This window comes from Symphalangus syndactylus, chromosome 11, assembly GCF_028878055.3.
Source record: "Symphalangus syndactylus isolate Jambi chromosome 11, NHGRI_mSymSyn1-v2.1_pri, whole genome shotgun sequence".
Lineage (NCBI taxonomy): Eukaryota > Metazoa > Chordata > Mammalia > Primates > Hylobatidae > Symphalangus > Symphalangus syndactylus.
Window position 1 is genome coordinate 45,485,400 of NC_072433.2, and position 12,783 is coordinate 45,498,182.

Sequence of the window (12,783 nt, forward strand, 5' to 3'; positions counted from 1 at the left end):
GGCTGGAGTGCAGTGGCGTGATCTCGGCTCACTGCAACCTCGGCCTCCCAGGTTTAAGCGATTCTCCTTCCTCAGCCTCCAGAGTAGCTGGGACTACAGGCACGTGCCACCACACCCGGCCAATTTTTGTATTTTTAGTAGAGAGGATTTCACCATGTTGGCCAAGATGTTCTCGATCTCCTGACCTTGTGATCCGCCTGCCCCCCAAGTCCTGGGATTATAGGTGTGAGCCACCACGCCCGTCCTTGCGTAGCCATTTTTATGGTGAAAGAGAATAACAGTTCAACCACAGATTTATATTCAGGTCCGTTCATTAGCATGTGTGCTTGGAAAAAGCGACTTTTATTCCATATTTAATGTTGTATGGTGAAAGGGTTACATAACAATATGTAAAAGGGCTCCCAATATCTTTCAAAATAAACGTGGCTGGACGCTGTGGCTCATACCTGTAATCCCAGCACTTTGAGAGGCCAGGATGGGCGGATCACTTAAGGTCAGGAGTTCGAGACCAGCCTGGCCAACATGGTGAAACCCTGTCTCTACTAAAAGTACAAAAAAGCCAGGCATGATGGCACACCCTATTAGGGAGGCTGAGGCAGAAGAATCCCTTGAACCCAAGAAGTGGAGGTTGCAGTGAGCCAAGATCGTATCACTGTACTCCAGCCTGGGTGACGGACTGAGACTCTTGGCTCAAAAAACAAAACATATTGGGTATATTCGTGGAGGTATATCATTTTGTAGTTTTAGTATTAAGTGTTTTGATTATAAAGTTCACTTAGACTTTGGAAATTATAAAACTGCACATACAATTGAGATCTGTAACCTTACTGTCCACTCAGAGGTGACATTTTTATTTTTCCAGTTTTTTTATGTGTATGTACATGTGCTCTTCCTCTGTCACCCAGGCTAGAGTATAATGGTGCAGTCGGCTCACTGCAGCCTCAAACTCCTGGGCTGAATTGATCCTCCCACCTCATCCTCCTGCGTAGCTGAGAGTACAGGTGTATAGCATCATGCTTGGCTAATTAAATTTTTTTGTGGAGATGGGGGTCTCGCTATGTTGCCCAGGCTGGTCTCAAACCCCTTGGGCTCAAGTGATCCTCCTGCCTTGGCCTCCTAAAGTGCTGGGATTACAGGCATGAGCCGCTGGCTCCAGCCACATGTTTATTTTCAAAGATACTGGGAATCCTTTTATGTATTACTGTGTAGCCCTTTCATCACACAACATGATCATCTGAGTGTTTCACCACTTCAATAATCTTGGAAAAATAATTTTTGTTAGTTTGAGGATTCACTGTAATTTTAGCTAGGTTCTTGCTGGATATAAGTAAACCATGAACATATCTGTATGTTTTCTGTTTATATTCTTGGGATTATTTTTTACATACTTCATCATTGCTTTCTGGAAAGGTTCCAGAGGACACCAGTAGCAGTATGAAGTTTTCCATTTTCATTTTCACCTCATGTTTTGCTAATTTAAGCAAATTAAGGTAGTACATTTTGTGTTTAACGGTTGATAAGCTTGACATTTTAGTATTAACTATTTGCATTTGGGTCTTCATATTCTTAGCCTATAGAGGTAAGATCTATAGCCATATTTCTTGGTCCATTACACATTTAATTTATGAGGCATAACTCTTGTCCTGAAATTGTTTGTTAGGATGAAGACTTCCTCCATTTCTTTCTTTTGGTGTCTTTCAGGAGGCTGTACATGGGGTAGGTATGGGAGATACTTATTTGTTCTATTGCTTTTATACCCTTAAACTTGAAATTGTCCTATTTAATCATGGGCCAGTTTGGTGTGTTAATTGTTTGGGAACAGTTTTTCCTTTGTGAGTAATTTTTATTGTAATATGTATGATTTTAAGACCCACATTTCTGCAAACTTCAAACTTACGTAAGTGGCTGTAGATAGCTTAGCTCACCAAAATAATAGTGTGCCACCTCCAACCCCCAAAAGCTCTTCATATTCAGAAACATCTGCAGTGATTCTACTAATGGTAGAATTCTATTTCATTCACACTCCTGATTGGAAGAATTGGTAAGTAATCCAAATTAAGAAAATAATGAATCAAATTCAACATACCTGGGGGGTCAGTCTGTGACTGCTGCATTACAATGGACATAAAAGTAATGTCGGAACTCGACAGGGTGAATAGTGTGTGTGAACTACCACGCAGGACTGTGGTATTTGTGTAGGTTAAACATGAAAGGTACAGATAAGAGTGTTACAGAGACCCGGAGTTTGAAGCTTTGTCATTCCCCTCCCCACTCATCCAGTGTGCATGTTCAAAACACAAAGGAGTGAGTATTTGGTAGTTTACTGCTTATGATCCTAACCTGAATTTACCAAAAGAAATGTACATTTATCTAAAAATGGCACCATCCAAACAAAATTCCTTATCAAGCATCTACTAAGATTTGGTGGCAAACACTGTGGGTTGTAGATTCTAACTGCCTGGGTTGACTTCTGACCCTGTTATCTACTAGTTTTTATTTAAATACCGTCTCTGCCTGGTCCCTCCTCCACAAAAGGGTATGATGTCCACTGCGTAAGGGAATGAGGAAGGCTAGATGTGCTATAAAGTGCTTATTATGCCTGGCATGATACCCCAGTGTCTTGCTGAACCAAGTATTTTTGCTATCCTTATATAGCTCTAAAATTTGACGAAGAAATATACTTTATTATCATAGATGTAATTTTCTTGGGCCTTTCTAAATTCTGAAAAGCATAACAGGTTTACAGATATAAATAAAGGAGTGAAAGGACACCTGGTTTTGGGGTCACATTTTGGCAGGCTTGTGCTGTCATATCAGGATGAGGATTTAGCCTCAAGAGTTTGTATTGCCTAGAAATGTGCTGACAGTGTTAGAGTTGAACTTACTACTTAATACAAAAGATTTTTATTAGGTCCCAAAATATTAAACACATTGAATATTCTTTCGTTCATTAAGTACAAACTATACTATGTTCCAAAGAAATGAATTTTCTTGGCAAATAAAGCTTTTCCTAAAATTGTTTTTAGAAGTCCTTTTGTTGTAACTTTTAAAACATCTCAATGACCACTCACCAGATTTGCCTGTTGTCTATTCAGACCTTTTTGATATTTCCTTCCTCTTTCAGCTTTTTTTTTTTAAGTGCAGTTTTCATTGTGGTATCCACCAAGTGTTAGTAAAACAAAAAAAAACAAAAAATGAGCATTAGTGTTGGACCATAAATCATCAAATTGGATAATGACTAACATGGGGATAGGAACTGAAGTATTTCAAATAATGTGAGCTTAAACATGTTACTTCATTGAAACAACCAAAACTACTTGATGTTTACATTTAAAATCCTGGTTAAAATAAATTTTAGATTTGGAAAGGGAATTGGCAAAACTAACATTCTTTGTAGCAAAATGTCCCTTAGTAATCAAGTTGACCTCATTTCAGTAGTTCATAAAGGAAAATCCAAAGCCCTCAGCAGTGAATTACCTGGCCACATAGTTGATTTTGGTCACTGTAAATGCAGACCAATCACCTAGTACTGGAAGCTCACAGTAGTAGACATCACTATCACATTACTTTACAGTCATGGATTTCTCAACTCGTGAACTATTTCAGGAACAATCACAAAAATGACATTCTTCACTGTATTTGCATTTGTAACCACCAAGCAAGTAAGGATCTCTGCCCCTGACGCATGGTTTGAGGTAAGGTTCAGAGGGACCACTAAAGGGGCAGAGCCAAGTAAAAACATGGATGCCTCCAGTGGACAGTGTAGAATTTGATAAGCAAAGCACCTAAAGCTTTTAGTTTCAATACTTGAGAAGTTTTAAAAACCCATGCATAAAACATGGAATACTGGTAAAATACACATATCCCTAGGTCTAGTGAACTAAAATTCCTAGAGTTAATAATTTTCAATAAAAAAATCCAGCTTATTTTGATACAAGGGGTCTTTGGGTAACATCTTAAAAATCATGCTAGAAAACAACATCACTAGTCATTAGGGACATAGAATCAAACTACATCACACCCATTTGGAGGGCTATTATAAAAAACCCAGAAAATGAGTGTTGGCAAGGATGTGGAGAAACTAGAACATTTGTGCATTGCTGGAGGGAATGTCAAATGGTGCAGCTGCGGTGGAAAAGTTTGGCAGTTCTCAAAAAGTTAAACAGAATTATCCTGTTGTCTTAGTCATTTGTTTTACCGTAACAGAATACCTGAGACTGGGTAATTTAAAAGTACAAATTTATTATTTCTCATAGTTCTGAAGACTGAGAAGCCCACGATCAGCGTGCTGGCAGACTGGTATCTATTGAGGGCCCAGTCTCAGCTTCTAGGATGGGGCCTGTTGCTGTGTCCTCATACGGTGGAAGGGAATCGAAGGGCAAAAAGGAGGTAATTGGTTCCCTTGAGCCCCTTTATAAAGGCACTAAATCCATTAATGAGGATGGAGCTCTCATGACAATCACCTCCTAAAGCCTCACCTCTTAATATCATGTTGGTGGTTGCTTCAACATATGAATTTGGTGGGGGGACATTCAGACCTTAGCATATGTGATCTAGCAGTTCTGCTCCTGGATATGTATCCCTAAAGGACCTAAGAAGGGACTTCAAGAAAGATGTGTACACCCATGTTCATAGCATTATTCATAATAGCCAAGAGGGGGAAACAATCAGCAGATGAGTGGATAAACCAAATGCGGTCTATGGATATAGTGGCGTATTATTTGGCCATAAAAAGTTCTGGTACGTGCTACCACATGGCTTTTTCCCAGGGAAAGTATTAGTTTTTGCTTGTTTGACAAAACACTTTTGATTGATAAGGTCATGGTTCTGCAAGGCAGAGATGTGAAACAAAGCTAACTGTCGCAAATAATAAAAAGATGGAGGTCCTTTGAGCTAAAGTGGCAAAGAAGGAAGAGGTTCATCCCTCCCCTTCTGCACCCCCTCATTATTTTGAAGAAAAAGAGTGGCCTGACCCTCTAGATCTTTCTTTTCTGGAGGACACTGGGTGAAAAGTAGTTGCCCCAGTGACTGTTCAGGCAGTTGATGGCTTGCTAAGTAAGAATGCTAGACACAAAAGGACAACTCTTGTTTGATCCCACTAATGAAGGGAAATTCAGAGAGAAAGTGAAATAGTGGTTACCAGGGTCTGGGGTGAGGGTGGAATTTGGAGCTCTTTTTCAGTGGGTACAGAGTTTCAGTTTGTGGTGATAAAAAATGCATGTAAGCCCGGTGCGGTGGCTCATGCCTGTAATCCCAGTACTTTGGGAGGCCAAGGTGGGCGGATCACTTGAGGTTGGGAGTTTGAGACCAGCCTGGCCAACATGGTGAAACCCTGTCTCTACTAAAAAATACAAAAATTAGCTGGGTGTGGTGGCACACACCTGTAGTCCCAGCTACTTGGGAGGCTGAGGCACGAGAACTGCTTGAACTGGGGAGGCAGAGGTTGCAGTGAGCCGAGATCATGCCACTGCAGTACAGCCTGGGTAACAGAGCAAGACTCCATCTCAAAAAAAAAAAAAAAAAAAAAAAAAAAAAAAAAAAAAAAAAAGCATGTATAGTGGACATGCTTAGACCCAGTAACTGATACCCCCGAATTATATGCTTAAAAATGGTTAAAACAGTAAATTTTATATTTTGGCTCTTCCCCACCCACCCCACCCCCCAAAAAAAAAACCAGGTGAAAAAGGAAGAGCTTAGATTTCAACCAACCAACCTAACAAAACAAAAAAAGCTAGCGCAATGGTCATACTGTTCCATGTCATACACAGCAAGGGGAGAATGTCTCAATGGACGCCTTTCGAAAGACATGCTTAAAGCAAGTGCCCTCCTGCTGCTACAAAGTGCCAGGCTGCCTGTGTCAGGACTAAAGGAAGAATACTGAGAACCTCAAGTTATATTAAAAACGTCCGTTGTTGCCCCTGCTGGGTGGAACAGGGCAGAGCGATGTGGGTGTGGATTAGCTCCCTCTGGTTGCTGAAAGTGAATTCACAGTTTGTTCTAGTCCCCCGTTAGATGACGTCGGAAATGATAAAATTACAGTAGTTAAGAGAGTCAGTGGCATATTTTCAAACATCCTGATGTTCTTTCTCTCCAACTGCCATAACTAGTCCTAGGTCTGGACTTTTCCTCTCAGAATGCATTCAGGTAAACTTTTATCAGCAGGTCTGCTATTTTATCATGGTATTTTGGCCGAATCTTTTTTTTTTCTTTTTTTTTTAAGAAGACACGGTCTCACTCTGTTGCCCAGGGTGCTGGAGTGCAGTGGCGTGATCTTGGCTCACTGCAGCCCCGACCTCCCTGATCCTCCCACCTCAGCCTCAAGTAGCTGGACTACAGGCGGGTGCCACCATGCCCAGCTAATTTTTGTATTTTTTGTAGAAATGGGGTTTTACCATGTTGCCCAGGCTGGTCTTGAACTCCTGAGCTTAAGTGATCCACTCGCCTCGATTTCCTAAAGTGCTGGAGTTACAGGCGTGAGCCACCATGCCCAGCCCAGACTTCCTTCTCATCCAGGAAATTCCAAAATGTCTTTACATACATATTCTTAAGTTGTGTAATAAAAGATTCTGAAGTCCATTACTGGCTAGAATAATAACTAGAAATTGCTTAATATTATTTCATATTGCATTTGAACTTAATCTCCACAGTAACAATTAGGTAGTATTACTTGGATTTCCTGGATGAAGAAAACCAAGATACAAAAAGTTCACACAGCCAGTAAGCAGATGAGCCTGACTTCATACTCATACACAGCCTGGATTGAGTCCCAGCAGGAGCACATGGACATGGACATCTACCAGATTTGGGAACTGGCGTGGCCAAGCAAGAAATAGGAGACGGAATCAGGAGTTAGTTAGGATTCCACACTTAGGACCATCCCAGATGGATGGCTGCCTCCCTCTGGGAGCTGCACTCTTCTGAGGTTGCAGGCATCCAGGGCCAGGGTGCATCTGTGAGGTGTGCCAGCACGTGCCACTCTGCTGGATACAAGCTATCATGTTCTGAGGACTGCTTCCCTCGCATAAAAAGGGGCTTCTATTGGGATGTGTAGGCTTCATTGTAGGGTCCACTTGAGTCTTTTCTTTTTTAGAGACAGAGTCTCGCTCTGTCAGCCAGGCTGGAGTGCAATGGCACGATCCCAGCTCACTGCAACCTCCACCTTCTGGGTTCAGGCAATTCTTGTGCCTCAGCTTCCTGAGTAGCTGGGATTACAGGCACATGCCACCACGCCTGTATATTTTTTGTAGAGACAGAGTTTCACCATTGGCCAGGATTGTCTTGAAGTCTTGGGCTCAGTGATCTGCCTGCCTCGACCTCCCAAAGTGCTGGAATTACAGGTGTGAGCCATCACGCCCGGCCCACTTGAATATATATATATATAGCCAAGAACGGTTGGCTATACTTTCATCTTTGCCCAGTTCTAAGTGATTCATTGGTTTCAGGATCCAATAAACTCTACAGGTAAATCCACTAAGTAATGGTCTATACCAGTGGTTCCTGAACTTGACTGCGCAGCAGAATTACCTGGAAGGCTTCTTAAAACATAAGATTTCTGTCCCTACCTCCCAGGATTTGATTCAGGCAGCCTGCTGTGGAGCCTGAGAATGTACATTTCTAACAAGTTACCAGGTACTACAGATGCTTCTGTTCTGGAGACTGTGCTGAGAACCACTATGCTGTATCTTTCCAGGGACAGTAAGGATCCCACTAAAAACAAGACAAGAATTCGATTTGTATCAGTTTACTAAATCAACATCTTATATTTCTATACTAAACCTAGCCACTACTTGAGGTTTATTACTGTTGTGATTATGTTTATAAAACAGGGACATCTTGCATACCCCTAATGGTGTGAATAAAAGCAACTGTGTCAGTACCTTTGAGCACTTCATAACTTAAAATTCTAAAAAGTTGAGATTTGGACCTACAGTTTGCTATTTAACAGACCAGGTCTGGTCTTGACAGTAAAGCCACCATCAAAAGCTGCATTAAGAACCTCATCCAGGCAGCTTGCTGTGACAAAACTTAAATCCTGTCGTACGTTGCCTGGGATTCCCTCAAGGTCTTTTTCATTTCTCCGAGGAATAATGACTTGCTTCAGTCCCGCTCTGTGTGCTGCCAGCACTTTGTCTTTAATTCCACCCACCTGTAAGGAGAGAAAAAAGTTTTTAGGGTTAGTGATCACCCTCAAGCTGAAAGAAATCCTGACCCAGCTTTCTTTCACTGAATTTAACCACTACTATTTTAAAACATCCAAATCATCTTCCGTTTTGTTATAGTATGAGCTAGGAAAGCCAGGAAAAAGGATAAGTAGTAACCTTTTTTAAATGTTTCAATTGGTGTTATATTAAAGACTCTGATGAGGGGGATTCTAAATTGTTGATAGGTATGAGTTCCTCTTCTGTCAATGACTGTTTTTATAAATGCTGTCAAAGTAAACTGGCATTCAGGTGTAATCACAACTGTCTTGTCTTTAGGTTGAGCTGAAAAAGCAGCACATGATTCTGACCATGAGCGCCGCTCCTGCAGAGCTTAGCTGTGTGCTGGAGTTACTTCCCTCTCTACAGGTTTAAAGCCAGGACCTCCATGCTGGTTAATGAAGAAAACGTATCCCCAAACTAGGCTCCTATGGTGGCTTTCAAACATGTCTACAATGGTCCCCCTGCTTGCATGTGGGCCAGGCTTTGTGACTCGGTAAGAAACAGAGTGTGGTAGGAGTGATGCTCTATGATCTCCACGGCTGAGTCATACAAAATGAGAGCTGCTGCCTGAATCTCTCTTGATCACCTGCCCTGGAGGTGGCCAGTCATCATGTCTGAGGTCATTCAAGCAGCCTATGGGCAGGTCCATCAGGTGAGGAACTGGGGCCTCCTTCCACCAAACAGGACCAATTTGCCAGTCACATGAGTCAACCACCATGGAAGCACCTTCTCCAGCCTGTCAGCCTTCACGTGACTGCAGCCTGGCTGGAACCTAGACTGTAAGGCCAGAGACCCTGGGCCACAAGAACCCAGCTCAGCCTCTCCTGAATTCCTGGCCCACAGGAACTTGAAGAGTATGGAGTATTCTTGCTTTGGGGTAATGTGTTACGCAGCAATCGCTCACAAATACTGCTGTCAATCACAGCACCCAGCACATGCAAGCCCTGGAGACAGCCCTCTGGGAGCCCTCTAAACATCTGCTCCAATTAAGACTGGCTGGCTGCTCCAGGCCTTCCCGCCCCACTGGCATCTTCTTTCAAGGTTTTGTTCATGCTGCTGAAGTACTCCTTCAAAGTACCTTCTTCAAAAGAGTGTAAGATGAACTGATTCCTTGTATGTTTGAAAATATTTTACTTTCACACTTGATTGATATTAAGGCCATGTATACAAGACTAGATTTAAAACATTTTCCCTCACAGCTTTCATTACTTTTTTTTTTTTGAGACAGTCTTACTCTGTCACCCAAGCTAGAGTGCAGTGGCACAATCTTGGCTCACTGCAACTTCTGCCTCCCAGGTTCAAGCGATTGTCCTGCCTCAGCCTCCCGAGTAGCTGGGATTATAGGCATGCGCCACCACATCCGGGTAATTTTTTGTATTTTTAGTAGAGACAGGGTTTCACCATGTTGGCCAGGCTGGTCTCAAACTCCTGACCTCAGGTGATAACGCCCACCTTGGCCTCTCAAAGAGTTGGAGTTACAGGCGTGAGCCACCACTATTACTATTTTTAAAATAATTTTTTGTAGAGATATATTTCCCAGGCTGGTCTTGAACTCCTGGACTTGAGCTATCCTCCTGTTTATCCTCCCAAAGTGCTGGGATTACAGATGTCAGCTGCCATGCCTGGCCCATTTTCCCTCATAGTTTTGAAGGTACTGCACATCCAGTGTCAGTGCTGAGGCCACTTTATCCTCAGTAATCTGAAAAGTCAAGAGGATGAAAAGTTTTTCCTGGTTAGTAATGGTCCTTTCGATCTGAAGATGCCTTAACTTCTAGGAAATGTTCAATTATTTCTTGGATAATTTGTTCCATTCCATTTTCCTGTTTGTTAGAACTCCTTTTAGATGTTGGAGTTCTAACAATTGTTAGAACAAATTGTTTTTCACTATAGTTTTTTCCTGAATAATTCTTTGACCACTTTCAAATCTCAAAGCCCCGTCTTGTCCTCTGTTCTCGAAGGAGGTTTTCTCCAGCCTTCACAAGCCTTTCCTTCAAGTGCTGCTGCTTTCCATCCTGCCTCTTGTAATAGTCTGGAGCTGAAGGTGTACTCCAGGCCACTGTGGCTCTCCTCTGCTGAGGCTGCGGAAGCCTTTACTCGGGCTACAATTTGCTCTGAGAGGGGACCAAGTAGAAAACCCATTTGTTCTATGGAGGTTCTAAAAATAGAAAAAATTATCCGGGCGTGGTGGCGCATGCTTGTAATCCCAGCTAGTTGAGAGACTGAGGCAGGAGAATCACCTCAACTTGGGAGGCAGAGGTTGCAGTGAGCCAAGATTGTGCCACTGTACTCCAGCCTGGGTAAGACAACCAGACTCCATCTCAATAGAAAAAAGAAAAAAGACTATTTCTTTTTTTTTCCTCATCTTGCTGTGAACCCGCCAAAATCTTGTTGTGGACTAAATTGTAGTCTAGTCTGTTGTAGATTAATACTGGCAACTAATAACTTTAAATACTCTCAAGTTCTGTACATTTTATCACACTGTTTTTATAAGCAGTTTAGGATCTGGAGCCTCAAGACCCCACATGTATAGAACCTTTTCAAAATGTAGTCATTAGATATGGTTAATCTTTATTAGAGTTTCCATTCTATACTAGCAAAGTTTTCTGCAGGGGGACAGGAGGTCTCAAAAAAACTTCAGATTTCAGAAATGGGCTTAAAGCTTAAAAACAGCTACGATCCCATTTTGCACATGTGCTATATCTTTAACAATTTGTCAAGTAGAACAAGGCCTCAAATTTTCATGTAACTGCCAATATTTCTGATGACCACACTAATATTTTTTTCCCTTAGCAAATCTTCTTAGAATGGAAAACGTGGGCTGAATGCGGTAGCTCACGCCTGTAATCCCAGCACTTTGGGAGGTGGAGATGAGAGGACTGCATGAGACCTGGAGTTCGAGACAAGCCTGGACAACACAGAAAGACCTGTCTCTACGCAAAATAAAATAAATTAGCTGAGCATGGTGGCGTGCTCCTATAGTCCCAGCTATTCGAGAGACAGACAGGAGGATCACTTGAGCCCAGGACTTGGAGGCTATAGTGAGCTACAGTCACACCACTGCACTCCAGCCTGGGCAAGAGTGAGACCTATTTCAAAAAAAAAAAGAAGGAAATGTGAAAAATTGTCAGTTTTTCTTTTATTTGATCAAAATTTTAAAATATGAATTAGTTACAGGCACAAAAATTTAATATATACTTAAAACCAAGGTTTTCATAGAAGGCAAACCCCTATTTAAAAATAATATTAATTTTAAAAAATTAAATAAAAAATAACCATATAAATTTTTTTTTTCATACTTACTGGAAGAACAAGACCTCTCAGTGTAATTTCTCCAGTCATGGCTACATCTGAACGTACCAGCCGCCCACTAAAAAGTGAGGCGAGACAGGTTACTATGGTAACTCCAGCAGATGGTCCATCTTTTGTGACAGCTCCAGCTGGGAAGTGCAGATGGATGTCTGTGTTGTCAAGAAGATCAAAACTTCCAAAAGCTTTGAAAAGGAAAAAAGGACTTTAATGTAGAAAAATTAAACCTGTTTTTTCTCCTAAAAAAAAAGTCACAAACAAAAATGAATGTTTTGGGTAAATGAATTCTTCAAAATATTGGTGGACAGTACAATTTGAGTGAGGGTGTGGAAGAACAGTTCCATTCTACTCTAAGTCGGATTAAAAAAAATAAACCTTTTGAATTACTTTCTAGTTCAGGCACTGGTCAAATAGTCCTGAAATGGGAACTAGGATTTCCACAGGGGTTCAAAACGGTGTGTACTTCGCTAGATGTGTAACTGGCAGTCTCGAGCTCATGCCAGTCTCCGCCATGGAATGCTGCTGCCTCCTGGGTCATGCCTGCCTGGCCGGGTGCAGGCTCCTACCATTGGTCAGCTGGTACTTCTTTGCGTTGCTGCGGAGCCAGCTGATAGCGAGGTGGGCGGACTCCTTCATCACGTCCCCGAGCTGGCCGGTCAGAGTTAACTGGCCCTCGCCATCCATTCGACTCGCCTCCACGAACATGATTTCTCCACCTAAGGGAGTCCAAGCCAAACCTATTGCTACTCCTGGCTGACTCAAACGCTGAGATACCTTGAAAGAAGAAGAATGATCAGAGTTGGGTTGGCAAATGCTGAAGGTGACTGATACCACACAATCCTGCAAGAGTCGGCTGACTCCACAGAAGACTTCAGCCACTTACCTCAAAGTCCTTGTTACCTAACATGATTCTGCATCACATTCAGCACTTACTCTCTGGCTTTCTGCCAGAAGAAAGACCTAAACTTCCTCTTTGACATTTATCAGAAGCAATTTTACCTTAAAATATATGTAAATAACTTTGCTTTTTATGAGCCAGATCTAGTTACACATGCCCTAGTTTTAAAGGAATAAACCCAATAGTTTTATCTAAGTATCTTTATTGGGCTGCAAATATATATATGTTTTGAGACAGTCTCATTCCATTGCCCAGGCTGAAGTGCAGTGACACAATTTCAGCACACTGAAAACTCTGCCTCCTGGCTTCAAGTGATTCTCCTGCCTCTGCCTCCCAAGTAGCTGGTACTATGGGTGCATACAGGCCACCACACACAGC

The 12,783-nt window shown here is 42.0% G+C and overlaps 1 protein-coding gene across 2 annotated transcripts in view; it reads right to left on the reverse strand.

Annotated features, from left to right (window-relative positions):
- Positions 1-12,783, reverse strand: part of LOC129457711 (lon protease homolog 2, peroxisomal) — a 126,382-nt gene that overhangs the window by 2,804 nt on the left and 110,795 nt on the right. Inside the window, exons 13-16 of one of the 2 annotated variants that reach the window (XM_055233165.2) lie at positions 12,074-12,281; positions 11,502-11,692; positions 7,929-8,146; positions 3,072-3,117 (exon numbers count right to left, since the gene is read on the reverse strand). In XM_055233165.2, the coding sequence (XP_055089140.1) occupies positions 3,072-3,117; positions 7,929-8,146; positions 11,502-11,692; positions 12,074-12,281 (663 nt within the window). Of the gene's footprint in view, positions 1-3,071; positions 3,118-7,725; positions 8,147-11,501; positions 11,693-12,073; positions 12,282-12,783 lie in introns of those variants that run through there. The other variant, XM_055233167.2, reaches the window with a different exon arrangement.